The sequence below is a fragment of the Diabrotica undecimpunctata genome, chromosome 9, assembly GCF_040954645.1.
Source record: "Diabrotica undecimpunctata isolate CICGRU chromosome 9, icDiaUnde3, whole genome shotgun sequence".
Classification (NCBI taxonomy): Eukaryota; Metazoa; Arthropoda; class Insecta; order Coleoptera; family Chrysomelidae; genus Diabrotica; species Diabrotica undecimpunctata.
The window spans coordinates 35,996,012-36,017,549 of record NC_092811.1 but is presented as its reverse complement, the minus strand read 5'-3'; the positions used below and the strand labels follow the sequence as shown (position 1 = coordinate 36,017,549).

The following is a 21,538-nucleotide window of genomic DNA, read 5'->3' as shown; positions in this document are numbered from 1 at the left end:
GGACGAAATTGCTATATATCGCTTGATGTAACGAATGCTGCGCCTACTCCTCTGTCACTGTTGGATATATCTGTAAAGATTTTAGATAATTAAATGTAGATTTATCTCTGCATGACTATTACTATGTTTGTCAAATTGGTTAGACCAGTATTTATTTTGGAGTATTAATTATCCAAGGTGGGGGGTTTTTAATATTGATTGGAAAATATTTGGGTATTCGATGTTGAGACATCTCAGGCAACTCCGTACTCGCTCGTAGTAAGGTTTTTATTTGATACTATTGGTATACTCGTTTTCATCGTTCTTGGCGTGTGCCTGAAATAAGCTACTACGGAATTTTTAATATTCGTCTCTCTCTGATACACACATGCGTAATTCAATTGTGCGAGTCACGTTCGTCATGGTAAAGTGCGATGAGAAGGGAATGAAGAGACCACTCACGTCTCCCAGTATTGTAGCAATAACACCGATGTTTTATCGAAAGGGCTATGCGATGATAATGGAAATCTACAACTAGACCCCGACAAAATAGTTAGAATCTGGGAAACTTATGTGGAACAACTGTTTAATGATGACCGTCCTAGTGGGTATACACTGAGCAATGATGATACTGGCCCTTCTATTCTAAAATCAGAAGTGGAGAATGCTATAAAGGGCCTTAAAAATAACAAAAGACCAGGCAACGATAACGTATACGGGGAAGTATTGAAAATGCTGTGCGAAACAAACAGTCAATTTCTAGACTCACTCGTTAGACTCTTTAACAATATTTATAACAGCGGGGAGTTTCCTGAAGACTGGCTAGAGTCAACTTTTGTTGCCATACCGAAAAAACCAAAAGCAAAGTCTTGTGATCAACATCGGATGATAAGTCTAATTAACCACATTTCGAAGGCATACACCAAGGTTATTTACAACAGAATAAGCAAAAAATGCGAGGATAACATTGGAGATTCGCAGTTTGGGTTTCGGAATTCTCTTGGGACAAGAGAAGCACTTTTTAGTCTACAGGTACTCATCCAGCGCTGCAGAGATATGAACAAAGATGTGTACATATGTTTTATAGACTACGCAAAAGCATTCGATAACGTAAAGCACGAAAAGATAATTGAAGTTCTCCATAAGATCGGAGTCGACTACAGAGACATTCGAACAATAGCGAGTCTCTATTGGGGCCAAACAGCTACAGTGAAAGTAGGATCTACATTGACCAATAAAATTGAGATCAAGAAAGGGGTACGACAGGGCTGTATCTTGTCTCCTATTGTCTTTAATATATACTCAGAAGAAGTATTTAAGACACAGATTAAGATACAAAAAACAAGTGCACAATACGGACTCAGACTAAATATCACAAAAACCAAATGGATGTTAGTAAGCAAAACCCAACAACCACCACAGCAACTGATATTAGACAATGAAAGAATTGAACACGTGGATTCGTACATCTACTTGGGAACAATAGTTAACTCAAATTGGGATCAAGCGAAGGAAATACGTATAAGAGTAGAAAAGGCAAGAGCATCGTTCACTAGCATGAAGCAAATTTTCACCTCTAAAAGCCTCACCCTACCTCTCAAAATTCGACTTCTGAAATGTTATGTATTCCCGGTTTTGTTATATGGAATGGAGGCGTGGACAATGACCGCAACATTGATGAAAAAAGTAGAGGCCTTCGAAATGAGGGCTTACCGACGTATATTACGTATATCCTGGACTGAGCACGTGACCAACGAAGAGGTACTACGCCGGATAGGTAAAGAGAGAGAGGTAGGAATAAGTATAAAGAAAAGAAAGTTGGAATACTTGGGTCACGTTATGAGACATAATAAATATAGAGTACTACAACTGATCGTTTAAGGGAAAATAGACAGCAGAAGGGGTCCAGGGAGGAGAAGACACTCGTGGCTCCAAAACTTGCGGCAATGGTTCGGATTATCATCTGCTGAACTATTCAGATCTGCCGTAAACAAAGTCAGAATAGCCATGTTGATTGCCAACGTTCGGAACGGACAAGGCACATGAAGAAGAAGAACACCGATGCGTTTGGCCGATACGGTGTCGGTGATAAGTTCGGCCTCTTTACGAATACAGATAGCTGGCAGTGACGTGTTTTTTTTTATAGTTTGAGCTCTTACTGTGTGGAATTCCATTACATAAAATAAAACTCTCGACACCTTAAAAATTCCAGTTTATTATAAATTAACTCTCTCTCTTCCGATACCCATTGCAATAATGACTTGTGGCATTGTTCTTGAATGAGCTGGCTAATAGGTTTATAATTGTAGTAATTACCATTGATATTTTATGTTGTTAGCAAAAGCAAAAGGAGAGCACGTTACAATTAAAGTTCTAAATACACAATTAAGAAACAAGCATCTCTATGACGGTTCTGATACAAGTTTGTGGCGTCTTATGAAAAATTGTGGGTTTTCATACAAACTAGAAAATAGTAGATGAGTGCTATGTGAGAAACCCATGTATTGTCTCCAAACGACTGTATTTTTTGAGGCATTATATGAGAAATTTTTTAAGTCCAAGCCCACTTCAGTTCGTTTTTTTAGATGAAACATGGATATTCCTAAAAGGGGCATATAAACGTACTTGGCAAGATGACTGTGTGAAAAGCATCAGAAAAGGACACGAAAATACAGGTAAACGCTTTGTTGTTTTACATGCCGGAAGTAGGCAAGGATTTGTTAAAGATGCTGGATTACTGTTTTCTACGAAATCGAATAGTGCAGACTATCATGATTCTATCTAAGTCTTTTAAAAAGTGGGTCTCCGAAAAGCTGATACTAATGTTGGAGGAACCATCTCTAATTATTATGGATAATGCCTCGTACCATAGCTCTTTAATAGAAAAGTTACCGAATGCCAGTTGGAAAAAATCGGACTTACAAGAATGGTTACTGTCATATTGGAGAACATGGACGTGGAGATGAAACAGTGAAAAAAGTTTGAGGCGATGCATTAGCTGAGGCAACACCTGCAGTGTGGGCGAGTTGTGTTAACCATACTGAAAAATTAATTCAGGACGACTGGGCAAAAATGGTTACATATGATGAAAATGAAAGTAGGATTATCATCGATGTGGCGGAAGATTCCAATGATGAAGACAGTTCCAGTGAAGACGCTGACTGATTAGCTAATTAATCAAGGTCAGTACGTTGTAACAGTTCAGAATTCGCTACAGTGCTTAAAACTTAAAAAATCTGTATCATTTTTTAATTAAAGTGGGTTAAATAATTAACACTTTTTTGGGTATATTTCAAAATCCTTTTAAAATGTACTTTTCGTTATATCCTGTCCTATTGTACTGCAAGCTAGAAAAATACTTCTTCGCAATTTATACGTAAATTCCGTTATTAGAAATTTAATGAAAAATAATTTATAATTTTCTTTTATAACTATTATTTCGTTTGAAATGCTACATTTTGCTCCGCCACTGGAGGAGGTAAACGAATCGAGCTTAGACAAGGAAAGACAGATGAAACAACTTATTGCAAGTGTTTTTACACGCACACGCCAAGAACGATGAAAACGATTATAAAGAGATTTATGTAATTATTAGTGTATGTGTTTGTTTATTAAATAGAGGTTTGTTTAAATTTGAACCTATTGACGTTGCATGTGATAATGTTAAGAATATTCGGCGGTGATATCATAAAAGCACCTTACTTTCACAACATAGACTTTCTACGGGCGATGTTCGGAACGCTCCAAGTCTAAGTACTATGTTGTATTAGAGACTAGTTGTTTTGACAATATGGATGGGATGCAGAGGCGTAAGCAATTGATCCATAATCAATTTTTGATTTTATTAAACTTACAGGGTAGAGCAGAGCCTCAGTATCTATTTGACAATGTTCTCATTAGATTAAATTTCTTATTACATGTCAATACTAATTGCCTAATGTGTTCTTTCCAAGTAAGCTGTTTATCAATCCTCATACCTAAGAACTAACACATGCTTTGAAGGATAGCGATGTGTTGAAAAATTTATTTGTAATTTTTTTTAGAGAACACCATACGTACGGTTTTTGTAACTTAGAATTGGAAACATGTATCGCGAGATACATGTTTCCTTTGGAAAAATTTCGAAATTAAATTAATATATTTAACTTTTACAAAAACAATCGAGTTATCTGCATATAAACGTGCTTTTAAAGGTTTTTTGAGGTTTTTGATTATGCCATTAATGACAATTAAGAAGAGTGCGGGGCTAATAATTGAGCCTTGGGGGATCCCATTTTCTTCCTCCTGTTTTTCGGAATAGTAGTTGTTAACTCTTACACGAAACGATCTATTTTCTAGAAAGTTCTTGAAGGCAATTTCCAGGAATATTCCATGACTGTAACTTTTTTTTTAAAATGTTGTATCTCCAACATGTATTGAGTGCTTCTCTTATAGTTTATTTTTATGACCGAGAGAGTAATTAGCATAATTTGAACTGGTAGCTCCGACCACTCCATGGACGTGCTCAAGATTAATTGAAAAATTACTTTGAATAATTGTAAAAAATAAATGAATTATTTCAGTGTTATAAAGTGTTATGTGTATGTAAACAAAAGTGACCTCTTTTATCACACACTATATTAGAACTGACTGGCCTACATTAAAAAGGGTTTTAAAAAATTCACATTTTTTTTAATTTTTAAAAATTACAAAAGAGAAAAAGAGTTTTTAAAACCGTCTAAGGTATGTTAAATAGATGAATAAAAATATTAATATAAAACTTACAGCTACTTGTTACAAATCCAAATCAGATTCAGAAGATGAACTTTCAGAACCAAGATTTATAATAACTGGCTCGATCATTTTATCAGTAATATTGTCCAGCTTCCACATTTTTTCCTCTTCTTTAATAGTGTGATTTACTGCCTTTTCCCAGTTTTCAGGTTTTACATTATTTACGGCCTCCAAAAACAACTGTTTAACATCATGAATTTTAAAAGTGGTATTTTTTCTTGAAACTTCACTCTTTATCTGTGCCCATACCAGTTCAATCGGGTTTAATTCACAATGATATGGTGGGGATCTAAGTACTGTCATTCCACGATTTTTGGCAATTTCATCAATTTCGTATTTTTTAAATTTTTCTTTATGAAGGGCACACAACGAATAAAGTTCCTTTCTTATAGATCCGGGATGGTACGTAATATTTTTTGAACTCAGCCAATTCTGCAAGTCTTTTTTTAACCACTTGGTTGTGGGCAGTCCTTCTATAAGTCTGGAGTGATAACTTGCATTATCCATTACTATTACACAGTTCTGAGGAAGAAGATCTATCATTTGTTCGAACCATTCTTGAAAGACATCAGCGTTCATGTCTTCATGGTAGTCACCGGTACGAGTTGATTCAAAAGTTAATAAACCACCTTCAACAAAACCGTCTGAACTGCCAATGTGTACTATTATCAGCCTGCGTCCCTTTCCTGATGGTGGGTTTAAACCAGTAGATAAGTTATTTACAAAAGCGTGCCTTTGACTTGTAACAGTTTCATCCTGCCAAAATTTATTTGGTGTATGACCCTCGTTGATCCATGTTTCATCAAGATAAAATATTTTTCTTTTTTGGTTTCTCATTTCCTTTATGGTTCTTAGAAAATGTCTTCTCCATATGACAATATCGCTTCTTTCTAATAAAATAGACTTTCTGGGATTCTTTTTCCAGCGGAAGCCTATTTCTTTTAAAAGTTTCCATAACGCACTTCCACTCATTTCTGGGTAATCCTTATCATCTCGAACTGAGACAAGAACTTTATCCAATGTTGGAAATTCTTGTCTAAAGAAGAATTCATGCACTTTCCGTCGAAGTCCTTCTTTAAAATGATATTCTATTTGAAATTTTGGTTTCCCTGGAGCATTACGTGGCATTTGAAAACTACCACATTTCTCTTCTTTAATAACTCTGTAAATCGTAGATTTCCCAACACCAAGTGTACTGCTAACTAACTCAACGGTCTCATCAACACTTTCACATAAACGTTTGTCTGTAAATGATTTAAAACAATTAAATATTAATGTTTTTTCATTAACTGTTAGAGGACCAATTTTTCGGCGTTTACACGGCACTTCCAAATTTTCCATAACACTAGTATACACAATAAACTGCACCTTGCAACTGAAGTACCTACTTTTAGTGAACTGTTAAGATTTTTGAATACGCCACTTGGACCTTCCTATATACAAAATGGAAAAACCCACTATCACATTTTCTGTGGAATAAGTTTAGAAGGTAATTATCTAGTCAATTACTGTCGTAGATTCCTGGAATTAAAGAATTAAATGTTTGATTGTTGAAACCCTTACTTCGTGGAATGCACTCATTTCAGATAAAATAAAACGTTTTATTTTATCTAAAGAATTAAACTTTATTTTGCAAATAGGCAAAGAATTAAACTTTATTTTGCAAATAGATAAAATAAAACGTTTTATTTTATCTAAAGAATTAAACTTTATTTTGCAAATAGGTAGGTACTTATTAAACTTTTATTGGTTATATATAACCAATAAAATAAACATCTTACATTTCTTGCAAATTCATTAGTACCTGTTAACCTCCATCACTCCGATGTATGTTTTCCTATATACTTCTGTAAACTTGTTGACAAATATCTGTTTTTCATTGAGTCACCCGTATCAACAGTTTAGGGATTTGCATACATAATTTATTGTTTTATTACTCTCTCATACATAAAAATACACTATAAGTCAAAACATACTGCGATACAATGTTGTTTTGTTGCCAGTTCGATTGTTCGTTTGTAAGGAAATCTGAATTTTCTAGACGCCAAATCAGCCTTGAGTTGATAATTTTTTTCTAGTAGCTTGCCCATTGCACAAGTTAGGTTTATTGATCTATAGCAATCAGGGTATAGACGAGATTTTTGGCCTTCGGGAAATGGGATAATTCTACATTTTGACCAAACAATCGGTACTGCTGCCGTTGTCAGATGAAGTTAAATAATTGAAGCATTTAATTTTGAGCAGACGTGGGTAGAGGTATTTCGGAAAGTGATACCTAGTCAATGTAGTGAAAAAGATGATTACATTTAAAATAATTATACAAAATGGTGCTCGTCTTCCATTTGTAACGATTGCATTTTTAAAACATCATTCCAACTAGAAACAATTATATACAAAAGTTTTACAGTTCACAAAATACTTGGAGGAGCGGAGAGGCAATAGACGAATACTGTGTATCTTTCAATTCCAAGTAATCACAACAATTCATCCCCAGCGCTTTATCAAAATCGGGAGCTGTTGCTATATTGCATTGCTGCAATAAAATGAAAATGTTTCTACACCAAATAGACCGCACATACCATCAATTCATGTATTTAATTTGTTGATAAGAAGTATTAACTTTAGTTGTGAAACAGAGATAAAAATGTTAATCATCTGAAACTATAAACAAATACTGCTTATCGCTATAATGTTATTACTACTTAGAAACAGAAAAACTATTAGTGGGTATTTTAATACATTTATTTGGATTTAAACTAAGTTGCTAACGAAATTTTGGTAGTACACTATGCACATGCATTAAAAAATAAAACCATTAAAATCATTTTTATTCTTTTAAAAAATTGCAATAACATTTGTGATAAGGCCTGTGTATGTTATAAACTTTTGGGCCTTGTTTAAAATAAAAATATCTAAGTATAATTATAGTATAGTATATATAAATATCTACAAATATCTATGTAGTATATCAAGGGAGACACCAAAGGACTCGAGTTATAGGATTTTCGACCTTGCATTCACAAGGTATTTTATAAATACACTTCTTTGTTCTTTCTTGTTCATTATTAGGTTTAGTTTTAGATAAACTTGATCTTAATGTGTTTGTTGTTTTGAATGTTTCCGATAATTCTTTTACGTATGGCATTGATATTTTCCTGGTATTATTTCTTGTGAGTATTATAGGGTTCCGTTCCCCGTACAGAATGGGAAACAAAGAAATAAAAATACTCTATTACGCAGACGACGCACTATTGATAGCCCAAGATGAAGATAGTCTGTATAGAGTGGTCCACAGATTTAACATAAGAGCAAAAGAATTACAACATGACAATCTCATCTCAGAAAACTAAAGCAATAGTAATCAGCAGAGAACCAACCAGATGTATAATAGAAATTGAAAAAGTAAATAGTCTGGCAGGATGCCTTAATGGCGAAACAGACACATTAACACTGAGATGAAGTCAAGAATTTATAAAGCCAGTGTAAGACCAATAATGACATATACCTCAGAAACAAGACCCGACACAGCCACAACACAAAGGCTACTGAAGACGGCAGAGATGAAAGTACTGAGAAGAATTACAGGAAATATGCTGAGAGATCGAAAGAGAAGTGAAGACATTAGAAGAAAATGTAACGTAAAGTGTATAAATGAATGGACACAAAATAGAAAAAAAAAGAATGGAATAACCACATTATGCAGAATGAGGGAGACCCGTGTCATCCAAATAGCAAGAGATAAGTCACCAATCGGCAGAAGTATCGGACGACCGCAAAAAAGATGAAGTGACAACCTTCCATGTAGGTATTGTAACCTCGGAAACCTTTTGTGGATGGTGCTAGAAAGGTCACCAATGGGGACACTGCGGACGGCAGCCAGATGGTTGGTGGAGAGCGAGTCGTGGGTTCGAAACTAGCTTTTGGAACCGGAAATGGGTCCAACGGACGAAATAAGTAAAGATAGGATAAGAGATATTGGAAAAGATACAGAAATAAACAAAAAGATAGATGGGTAAAATTACCAAAGATACGATAAGATAGAAACAGGGCGCCACTTAATTTTTTTTTTGGGGGTTTAAGGAGGAAATTAATACTTAATTTCCTCTTAACTTAACCTTAGAAAAGAAAAGAGATAAAGAAAGATATTTTGGTTCTGAGACCAAATCCAAGGAAAGATACCAACAGTTAATTAATAAGTAAATTTGGTCAACGCACTATATAAACAAATAATAAACATATTAGGTGGACTCCGTCCATCTACTTACCTACGAAACTTAATCGGCCTGATCTTTCTACTGGTCAAAGGTATAGTAATATTTAAAGGTAAAAAGCAAATATTCAGAGTTATGGTTATATCAGGAAACTTGTTAGGAGTCGACAAATAAAATTCATACATAAAACAAAAACAATATATTCAACAACACAATGATGTCGGTAGCTGAATGTACATACAAGTAATAAAAATACACCATCAATTATGAAATGGTGGTGTACACATAAAAATAAGCAGCAATATGAATAATAAGTACCTTTACAAATACAACAATATAATAATGCACAGGTTCAATTATCAGCGAAGAGAGCCTGATAGTGAGTAAGAAAAAAATTCAACCAAGGTTGATTAAAGAAAGTCTCTCTTTGCTGTTTAATGTCATATCTAGAGACACTGGGTTAAAAATGCATAACAATTGAGAAAGAAAAAATTGATCAAATCTAAATTTACAAGAATACAAAAAGGTTACCGAAATAAAAATTTAACCAAACCGCACTTGGTTAAGTTGATTATCTATCTCGCACTGTTATTTATTGATTGAGAACTAAATGTTGGTAATTATGTTTATTGAAATTTCTTAGTAGCTGATGAAAAGTTCGTAAAAAAATATTGAATGTAAAAATCAGTAGTTACTCTCAACTACAGGTGAAGACATGGATGAACTTAGATTCGCCCAGATGATTGAAAAAAATATGATACCATACCATATTATTCGCCCAGATAAGTGGAGACACTAAGATTATGGTAACTTACAGTAATTTCTGATGACTGCTGCACTAATTCACTGAAGTTAATTTATTTTACTATAATACTTTACTTGTATCAAGCACTGAAGTTAATTAAAATTAAAGGTACTCTATACCAATATTTAATCTAATATGATATTAGATCAAAAAACTCAAATATACAAGTGTATACACACTTAGAAAGAAAATGCACAGAGAACACTGACGGTAAGATATGAAGAACGTGTTTATGCAACGAGTGCCCATTCAGAAGTCCCTTGGTTCCTCTAAAATTTTACCAAACTACCCAACAAAAAGGTGGGAAAAATGACAATCAGCCTGTATCTATTTCTAAGAAGTCAAAAAAATTCTAACGAACATCGAAACTAACGGTACCCTTCTAGGTAGGAACGTGATGAAATATAAAATCCCCGGAATTACGTTCTCTTCAGAAAAATTACGACAACGTGCCTTCGGCGATATTTAACAAATTTATCATAAAGGAACCCGGCCTTAGAGCCGGAAGGAATTAACCGAGGATTACCTAAACCGTCGTTTTTAAATAAGTAGGTAGATTGTTCCGTAATATTTCGGTAATTTTCAATAAAATTTCCTAATGGTCAACCGACCAACCGCGTATATATTATTTGCAAATACGGCCATCGGCGTCTCAGCAACGGGGTAAAAGGATTAGAAATAATTTAATATATTAACTATAAAAAAATGTTACAGTATTAATCCGTCAATAAACAATCAGAATTTCTTATAAAGATAAAGACGACGAAGGAGAAGAATATTGGAAGTAGACTAGAGCCCATTGCTAGAACAAACTTTTGTTGATAGAATTCATTATTTACACTGCGCGTCACGAAAAAGGGGCCACCTAGAATTTTGTAAGAATTTTTCAATAACTTTAAGTTTATACAATTTATTCTATTGTAACTAAATTCTCACAATGCAGAAACACTTTTAGCGTCTTTTAGGCACCGACAGGTCAATTAAGAGTAATAAGTTTGCAGAATTGATATCAGTTTTACGACTTCGGATAATGCACGTGTTGTTTGGACCTTATTTTTCTTGGAATATGGCTATTCTGTTTTTCAAAAAACTTTCACTACAGTTGTTCGAAGAGTTAAATTAAAAACTATGGCTGACAACTTTGCTAGATCTGTTCAAATTGTTAATTCGATTGGTAATGGAATGAGTCAAAGATAAGTGGCCAGACAGCTTGGAGTCAGTCGTTGTATGGTCCAAAAAATTTACCAACGATTCGTAGAGACTGGATTTCACGAACAACGACCAGGATCAGGCCCGAGAAGAATCACGACGGCCAGAGAAGACCGTTCTTTACCGTTTTCAAAATGCTCACGGGTGAACGTTAAGCACTTCTACCGTGAGAAGAAGGTTAGGGCAATTTGGTCTAAGGGCTCGCTGTCCAGCAACAAGACCTTTGTTAACAGCAGCACATCGACAACGCCGACTACAGTTTGCTAGAGACCACAAGCATTGGACGATAGATGATTTGGAAAGATGTTTTGTTTAGTGATGAGTTCAGGATGGTTAATTGTGGCTCAAATGGTCGCATCAAAACATACAGAAGACGTGGGGAACGATATGCTGCTTGTATTCGACGAGTACGTGTTGCTTTTGGAGGAGGTTTGGTAATATTTTGGACAGGCATTTCATTCGAGGGCCATACTGATCTCGTATTTATTGATAGAGGAGCGTTGAATGTACACCGATACATTACCGAAATTCTAGACGAGCATGTAATGCCTTTTGCTGGGTTTGTCGGCGAAAACTTTATTTTTATGCAAGACAACGCGCGGCCACACGTAGCCAGGATGGTAACGCAATATCTGGAAACTGTCGGTGTGCCAAAAATGAACTGACCGGCTCAAAGTCCAGATTTGAACCCGATTGAACATTTTTGGGACCAACTCAAACGAAGGGTAAGAAACAGAATACTTGAATGGGAAGCTTTTCCTCAAAATGACATCCAGAATTTGATCGATTCAATGACAAATCGAATGAAGAGTGTAATTCACAATATAGGTAGTAATTCACAGTAATAATAATCACTAATTAATTGTAATTTTATAAAGAAAACAGAAAAAATGTACAATGTTAATTTTTTTTTGTTTTTCAATAAAATCATTATTTTGAAAGAAGCTATTTTTTGACATTTGTTATTTAATGATTGCATACTGCTTTAGAACATATTCTTAAATATTACACAAACATCTAATGACAATCACTTTGTGGTATGATTCGTAAAAATTAAAAAATGGCAAAAATTTGAGGTGGCCTCTTTTTCGTGACGCGCAGTGTAAATAAAAAGTCCACAACGATAAAATTGTACTTTATAAACATAATTAAATAACTAGAAATTATTCAGAAAATTCTAAATCACCAAATAATTTATATCGTTGATTTCTTCTTCTTTAAGTGCCATCTCCGCGACGAAGGTTGGCATCATGACTATTCTGACCTTTGTGAAAGCTGCTCTGAACAATTGCCTTGAGCTGCAACCAAACCACTCTCTCAGGTTCTTCAACCAGGAAACGTGGCTTGTTCCTACTCTTCTCCTACCCTCTATTTTTCCTTAAATTATGAGTCTCAAGATGTTGTATCTTTCGCCTCTCATCACATGTCCGAGATAGGGTAATTTCCTTTCTTTTATTGTATTTTCTATTTCCCTCTCTCTGCCTATTCTCCTTAACACTTCTGTATTCGTGACTCTATCTACCCATGGAATCCTTAACAATCTTCTAAATGTCCACATTTAAAACTCGTTAAGTCGATTTATTGTATTCCGGTTTAATGTCCATGATTCAACTTCATAGTTGAGTACACTGTGTACATAGCATTTAATTAGCCTTATTCTGAGGGATAAAGTCAGATCTTTGCTGCATAAAATCTTTTTTATTTTCACGAAGTTGCCACGTGCTTTTTCAATTCTGACTCTTATTTCTGCAGTATAATCGCTATTTTTTGTGATTATCGTTCTCAAGTAAGTATATCTTTTTACTCTCTCAATCTGCTGGCCGCCTACCGTTAACATTTCGTTTGTATTGTTGTTCTTGCTAATTTTCATGAATTTGGTTTTTTTTTAATCATGAATGTGTTACTTGTGTGAGTCCATTTCAAATAGGTAAAAGAAATAAAATTAGACTTACTCACACTCACAATCAATTAATATGATTGTAAGGCTAATTTTATTTCTTTTACCTATTTGGTTTTTGAAGTTATACTTCTAAACGCGCGCTCCACGTTGGAAATTTGTATGGGAGTGAATCTGTGAAATCATTACATATGTAAGATAATGAGTAAGAGAGAGACAGAAGATATATTTTGTCTCTCTTCCTCTCTCGAATATAAAAATGTTCCTTTTGTATATATAATTTAATATTATATATATATATATATATATATATATATATATATATTGTTATGCTATTTAAATTGTATTATATTGCTTATTTAAAAAAAATCCTGTCTAGATTTATTAAATGATCTAATCTCCAATTAATCACAATAAATCAGTATTAATTAATTACAATCTCAGGCTATTTAACTTGTACTATTTCCCTTTGATCGTGGATTCAAAATATTTTCCAATTGGCTTCCTAATTAGGATAGGTAATATGACCTGAACAAAATACATAGAATTTCAACTGAACTATATGTGAGATGTCCTTTATTTTAATGAAATTTTATATAACAATCAATCCTGTAATATTTGCAATATACTAACTTTAAATATATGAGAAGTTGTTTTCTATCATGGACCCAAATGTTATTTTACATTGATTTTTAATATGTGTTATAACTAAGCTCTTTTTATAATTTTTTTTTTAAATGATCGCAAAATTAACTGTCTCTATTATTTATTCAATTTATTTAATTAATAAATGAAAACCACACTCCTGCTCTAATAAAAATTGACTGACCTTTCTTTCTCTGCCGTTGCAATTCTATGGCCACGCCACAAAAAAAAATCCTTTCTCTGCTTCTGCTCCTATTGTGGTCCAGATGACGTACACCTTTCTCCTATCTGTCCTTGTATCTGCAACCCAACAACTCGTGTTAGTCTATGCAGCCTCCTTTTGAGCCAATCTCCGCGCCTGTTTATAACTCCAAATGTTTCCGGCTTCGTCTGATATTAATATTCTTATACCCTTTGGTTTTTCTATCTCTCTGTACCCCGTTCCTCACACTGGTCAGCTTTTACACAGCAAATAAACACACCCGGTAAATTACGTCTTCGGGACTTCAAACAAACACAAATCACAAAGCTCCTTCCTTCTTGGACGACGAAAACTGACTAACTAACTTCTTTTCTCTCTCCTATCTCATAGCCAAAACCACCACCTCCTTGCATTCAAAAATTGACCAATAAAAACATCCACCTCTGTGACGTATATCGTTACCAACCAACTCTCTCTATAAAACGTCATTCGGGTAATTCCAGAAAACAACATTCTTTAATTATTCTAACTAAATCTATCTGCTTTACAAATATTTCTTACTAATAGCTACAAACGATACCTGTTTCTCAATTCAATGTCTTTTGTTAATAAACTTTTACCGATATACTCTTTCGGGGAGAAAAACCACCGCAAATCCCGGTCTATTGTTTAAACACTTTCTATATACACTTTTATTCCGGGTAAATCCATTCCACAATAACCGACTTATTTAAATTTCTTATCGATAATATTTGAAAGTCTTGTCTCTGAGGCCTAATGAACAATTCTTCGAAAAACTTAAAATACATATTTTGTCTTATACAGGATGTTTGAAAATTTATATGCCCGTGTCTTTATGAAATATCAATAATTTTAATTTTTATTTAAGTAATAAAATTTGTATATCGGTTTTTTATTGCTTATGGACATTCAAAAGTACAACAATATATATATATATATATATATATATATATATTATATAAAGATATATATACATATAATATTATACATATAATAAAATATTTATTAATATTATTATTTATGTAATATGTTTTGTATTATTTATTAAATGTTCATAATTATATTATTCTTTTGTATTTCAAAATAATAATCTCAATAAATCACTGTATGATCCAGAACTGTCAATTTTGAAATACGTTTGTGTCATGTACTCGGTAGTATAGTAGTCAGTATCCCCGCCTGTCACGCGGGAGACCGGGGTTCGATTCCCAGTAGGGGAGGACTTTTTTATTAATATTATTACATTATTGTCATTTTTAAATACTTATGGATATTGCATTTTAATTTGTATTGTATTATTATATGGAATTATGTTGCACTGTATTGTAGAGTATTTTTTTTTATGTATATTATTGTCATTTTTAAATACTTATGAATATTGCAGTTTAATTTGTATTGTATTATTATATTAATAACAAAATAAACAATGAATTTTACTGCAGAGTATGTGTAAAAAAAATTTGCATTCAACTCCTTTCGTACATATATGAAAATAAAAATATACATTTTCATCAAAATATTGATTCAATCCCTCATTGTTAGTAAGTTGTTATTAATTATGTTTCTCTTTCTGCTATGTCTTACCTATAGAATTACATATGTAATGAATGTGCAGATTGACTCACAAATAAATTTGTAACGGCGAATGCGTGTATAGAAGTGTAACTTCCACCGGCAGTCCCACTGGACTGCCACACCCGTTTTTTTATGTTAAGAAAGAGTCCGTATTATTGTTAATTCGTTAATTCATAACGCATAAAAGAACCTTACATTAAAACAGAAGGCTGAGAATTTTCATACCGTCAACTTATGTATATGGTGTATCAAATCTGGATTGAATCTATCAATTATAAAAAAATACTTACCAAAAAACGCAATATAAAACATAAAATCAGTTCCTAACAATGAAGTATCTACATCATCGGTGTTTTCAGCATCAATCGTAATAACTCTCTGCCCTGGACGAAATGGTAAAGGCTATAACAAAAATAGACAATTTTTATTTTTTATTAATAATTAGTTTTCAAAATGGGAAAACAATTAAGGAGAGGAAAGAAAGAGACTATATTTCCCCTATTAGAAAATAAAAATGGCAGATCTTGTGTTAGGGGCGGTCCGTCATCAAGGTAGGCGCCGCCTAACCTCTTCAAATGTACAATAATAAATTATTTATTATATAAATTGCCTATTTCAAAATTGTGATTTATAAATTTTGACATGTCTATTTAAAATAAATTTTCTTTCATTAACAAAAAAATAAATTTATAAAATATTGTTCACTTTACGTCCCAAACATATTATTCTTTTCGCTATTATATCTTGAAGTTTATGCTCCAATTGAAACATCACTCTATTTTGAACAGTAATTTTTTCGTAATTTTCGATGAACTTTACCATCACTCGTTGAAGATGACATTTCAGCGCTCGATTCATATTCATCAGATAAATATAAATAATTGAATTCTTCCTCATGACCCTAGTTGGACATCATTTCGTCCCAGAGTTTCTGTAATTTGAGCTGCCCCTTTGCATAATCCTCCATTGCGACTTCTAAACATGCACTCAATCTGAATATCATGGACAAACTTATTATAAATGACACTAATAGCTCGTAATTCAAGCAAATCTATTTTTTACATCTTTAAAGAGAAGAAGGAGAATCTACATACATACACTTATGACCCAGGTAGTGTTGGGTTCCTAATATGTAAGTTTTGCCATGACTAGATGCCAGATAATAACAGAGGATAAGAACTTTGACACATCCCAACTCTAAACTAAAAACCTCTCCTCTGTCACTTCAAACATCAGGATAGAATCGACGGTAAGGCATAACATCTTCCCTGGTGGCTTGCTGTCATCCGATCCACATTCTTTCTCCCACACACTTATCAGAAAAACCACACTCACACGAACCAAATACTTTCAACACCTTGTCTTAGCGAGTCTGCCTTCCCTCTCATGCCGTCCTATTTCGGCCTGTGACAGTCCGAACCCAATCGAGGAGCTACTCGCTCGTTTTAGAACTCAGTTGCGAGTTTCCTATCCTCTCGTTCTTTCTTGAAAAGAGCAGCTCCTGAATATGAAACGGCCATGGCTACGGAAACAGCCATGGCTGTGAGCATCTGCTTCAGGTAATAATCCAGTTCTCTGCCCACAGGCCACATAACGTGTTTCCGGTCTTCCTGCAGCTGGTCCATTGAAACTAATCTTTCGGCCAGCCTTATCTCACCCCTCCCTCCCTCTCCAATGTTCCGCTCAATATGCCATAAACTCTAGGCCTCTCACCAGCTAACACATGTAAGGGAACAAATCCGGTGACCACCCAGAGCTGCAGCTGACACATACCTATAGGTACATACTACCCGTAGCAGAGTAGTTCTGTCCACGAGTACCATGAGCCTTTTGTAAGTTGGTATTTCTACCGCCCCACATGCAGTCCAGATCTGCAGAACATGTCATGAATTGAAGCCTCATCGGAATGATAATTAGTAACTTTCCTTGGGGCTGGCGAGACATGTAAGTGATGTCTCAAATGAAAATGCAAAAAAAATTAGAAAATCGGTTTATTATTTGAATATATTCGAAATGGAAAATATGTACAACATAGAGTTAAAGAACCAGTTTAAAAAATTCCAGCTCTTGATTTGTTATATACACCCGGTTCAACGTGATAAAAAAGCACAGTTTGGTAGTGTAGGGTCTAAACAGATACTAGCGTTGGAATTGAAAACCAGATTTGCACAATTCGAGTTAGAGTTATCATGAATTACCTGTATTTGAAGGAGTTAAGAGGTAATCAAATTTAAAAGATATCTTCTTCTTTGGGTGCCGTGTCCGTATTCAGACGTTGGCCGTCATCATGTTTACAATTTCCTGAAATCTTTCTCTGTCGGCTGCTGCGCGAAATAATTCTTCTACTGTGGAACCACACCATTTTCTAATATTACGCAGCCATGAAAGTTTCTTTCGACCAATCCATCTCTTTCCTTCCATTTTTCCTTGTATTATAAGGCGAAGTAGATGGTATTTAGGTCCTCTAATTATATGGCCGAAGTATTCTGTTTTTCTCCTCTTTATGGTGTTTATGAGCAGACGTTCTGAATTGATCATTTGAAGAACATCTTCATTGGAAGTGTGCGAAACCCACGATATCTTTAGGATTCGTCTATAGCACCACAATTCGAATGCTTCTAACTTGTTTAGCATTGTGGTTTTTAACGTCCATGTCTCACAACCATACAATAGGATGGACCACACATAACATTTCAGGACCTTCTTACGAATATTCATCGACAGGTTTCTGTTGCATAAAACTGGTTTCCAGGTCATAAAAGCCTTACGTGATATTTCGATCCTGGTTATTATCTCTTCATCAGAGTCACAATTTACATTTAACCAGCTGCCAAGGTATTTGACATGATTTACCCTTTCGATCTCCTCTCCATTAAGAGAAATCAGACCTTGATCTATATTGATCTTTCCAACTGCCATCCACTTTGTCTTTGAAATGTTGATTTTTAGGCCTCTCCGATAACTTGCTTCACTGTCTAGATTTAGTAATGTTTGGAGATCTTGTAAATTTTCTGTAAGAATGGCTGTATCGTCAGCGTATCTAATATTGTTCATTACTTCTCCATCTAGTCTTACTCCCTCTTGTCTGCCATCCTTAAAAGATATGCTTTCGTTCAAATTTCGTTCATATGCAACCGTAAAAAATTCGATTGCAAGCTTCGAAAATTGTAAATTTTCCATTGAAGATGAAGACCGATCTGAAAGACCAGTTTTTGAGTTTATCTTCTGATGCAGTTTATGGAATGAGTTTATCAAACCGTTTCTGCAAAATGGTTCCTCAAATGTGTCAATGTTGACCAGAAGCGTACAAGGAAAGAAGTATCGCGTTCAATGAATGCTAACTTGTTGCCGCGTTATTAATGTAAATGAAACTTGGGTATATTTATACGAGCCAGAAACAAAACAGCAATCGGCGGAATGAAGACACTCTAGTTCTCCAAGCCCTAAGAAATTTTATGCCCAAATATTTTGTGCAAAAGTTCTTGTTTGTTTTTTTTAATTGCCAAGGAGTAATCATCATTTAGATTCTAGATAATGGTAAAACAATAACTGAGAATTACTATTAGGCGTTATTGACCACTCTATGCCAACAAATTATGGAGAGAAAATGTGGCAAGTTGTCCAAAAGTTTTTTTTTACTTGCAGACATAACTTCTGCACAAAAATCGTATGTTGCCATGCAAATAATTATTAATTTAAGGTGTAAATTACTTGTACAACCCCCTTATTCACCAGATTTGGCTCCGTCAGATTATCATTTCTTTCCTTAACTGAAACAAAGTCTGAAAGGAGGCATGGCAGGTTCGTTGTAATAAAAGTACCTAATTAAGAACAGAGTACGTTGAATAATAACTTTGACTCTCAAATTTTGTTTGCTTCTATAGATTAAGAATATTTTAATACATTCTCGTAGAACCACAGAAATGAAAATAAACAAGATTAAATAATAAATCAGAAATAAAGAAAATAAAGCGTCAATGGAAAGTAAGGGGAACCAGAAAGATAGACTGTTAAAAATATAATAAAGGAAAACAAACTTATTTATAAATAATAATACTTACCCTTGTACTAGGAGAATTAACTGGAATAGGATTATCCTGTTCCTCCAAGTGTTTTTCTCTTTGCACCTCTTCATATGTTGGCAACTTGGTGCCCTTTGTAGCTACTTCATATGGGGGTGGTGCATAGTAGTCGGCTTTAGGAGGAGGAATGTCCTCTTGGGATGAGCTAGCCGCCATGCACACTGGACTAGATATCGGACTGGATGCTACACTTGGTGGATTATTGTCTACGGATATCTCTTGTGGGGTATTAGGTGAATTCTAAAATTATCAAAAAATAAATAGTTCAAATAATTTCTATACGAAAGTTCTACTGTTAAATTAAATAGTTCAGGAAAATAAGCAAAAAAAGTACTCTGTGACACTGACTGCTCCAGACAAACGACACTAGTATGGGGTCCTATAAAAAGAACTTATATGTTTTCTCAAGTCGATTGTTTGGGCTTAATCAGTTAATAACAAATTAAGGCAAAAAAAATCAGTAAACTTTCGCTTTTTCATCTATCAGCAAAAAGTGAAGCATTTGAATATAGTTTGAGAGTAAGAAACTTATGTCATAAAAAACCTTCAAAATGGAGTTTTTTTAATGTTTCTATCCTTATTTGTTGCTTAGAAAGTTAAAAACTAAGTCAGAAATTTCATTTATTTATAAATGTTAATAACTTTTTTAAAAATGAACCCAGAACCTTCATATTACACGAAATGTTGGGACTTGTGCTTAAAATAGGATCAAAATTTGAAAGCGGAGTTCGACCCTGATAGCGATCAAATCTACCACGTTATCAGCCGTCCCGAAATATAGCCATTTTAAATGGTAAAAACAAACCATAATTTAATATTTTATACCTCTACTACAAATTTAAGTGCACTAGTTAGTGCTGACAATATTATCTCAAGTGAGTAGCACTTCTTTTCGTATTATTTTTGTAACAATAACAAAATAACCTTTAAATAATACCTACGTAAAGAGATAACAAAAATTCCAGTTGGGTCTTGACCAGTTTTTTGGACCGGCCACAGGATCGGCTCAACTTCTGATTAAGAAAATTAATAAAATGACTTCATACAAAACAACAAGCAATAGTCATTTCCAGCATTCAAGACACAAAAATCCATGATTACGTCGTAGCTGTTGGTCCACTATATCACTAGTGGGTCCAATTAATGTACTTTTTGCCTCCAGAATTGCTAACAATAGGATATGCATATACCTCTTTTCAAAAAACAGTGTTGATGCTCTTCTTCATTCTTATAAAAATATCAAAATAAATGGATGTCAAGTCAAAGTAAGAAGATTCATTTCTCCAGCCCAGAGACTTCTAATATCTAATGCATGTCCTACAATCCCGAACGAAATAATTGAACAAGAATTACAAAAACTTGGTATTCACACTGTATCCAAAATGACTTTTCTTCGAGTAGGTATGTCTGAAAGTGAGTACAGTCATGTTCTGGGCTATAGAAGGCAATCATTCATTACACCCCTGGAAAATATGTCTATTCCTGACTCTTTTACCATAACTCATGATAATACTTCCTACCGGGTATTTCTCTTCATAGACGAATTCAGTTGCTCCAAATGTAAAACCATTGGTCATCAAGAATCAGAATGCGCTCACATTTCAAACCAAACTAATTCAACTACCCTCTTAGATTCAACCCAAACCACATCATCATTATCTAAACCTCCTGAATCTAATGATACCCCTTCAACTCCCCTCTCAGATTCAACTCAAACTACATCGTCGTTATCTAAACCTAATGAACCTAATGATAAAATATATCAATCTACGGAAACCTACCTCATCCAAAACATATCTAAGGATAATCCAAACACTTCGTCTTCTTCTTCCAAAACAACATCACCAGCTGTAAATAACACTGAAAATACTACGGAAATCGACATCATCCAAAACACGTTTAAAGATAATCCAAACACTTCGTCTTCTTCTTCCAAAACAACAGCACCAGCTGTAAATAACACTGAAAATACTACGACACCAGAAACACCAATAACCTTATATAATGCAGTCAATTCTAAACAGATAAAAAGACATAACATATCATCTCCTGAAATTAACGCAGATCCTTAATTTTATTTATTGTTACACACAAAATTCTAGGTTGAGAAATAATATCACCAGACTAGAGAAAAAAATA

General features: G+C 34.1%; 1 protein-coding gene across 1 annotated transcript in view; it reads right to left on the bottom strand.

The window, feature by feature from the left end:
* Nucleotides 1-21,538, bottom strand: part of Ndfip (Nedd4 family interacting protein) — a 63,137-nt gene that overhangs the window by 24,224 nt on the left and 17,375 nt on the right. The window contains exons 2-3 of the mRNA XM_072543200.1: nt 19,379-19,639; nt 15,608-15,719 (exon numbers count right to left, since the gene is read on the bottom strand). Of these exons, the coding sequence (XP_072399301.1) occupies nt 15,608-15,719; nt 19,379-19,639 (373 nt within the window). The remainder of the gene's footprint in view (nt 1-15,607; nt 15,720-19,378; nt 19,640-21,538) is intronic.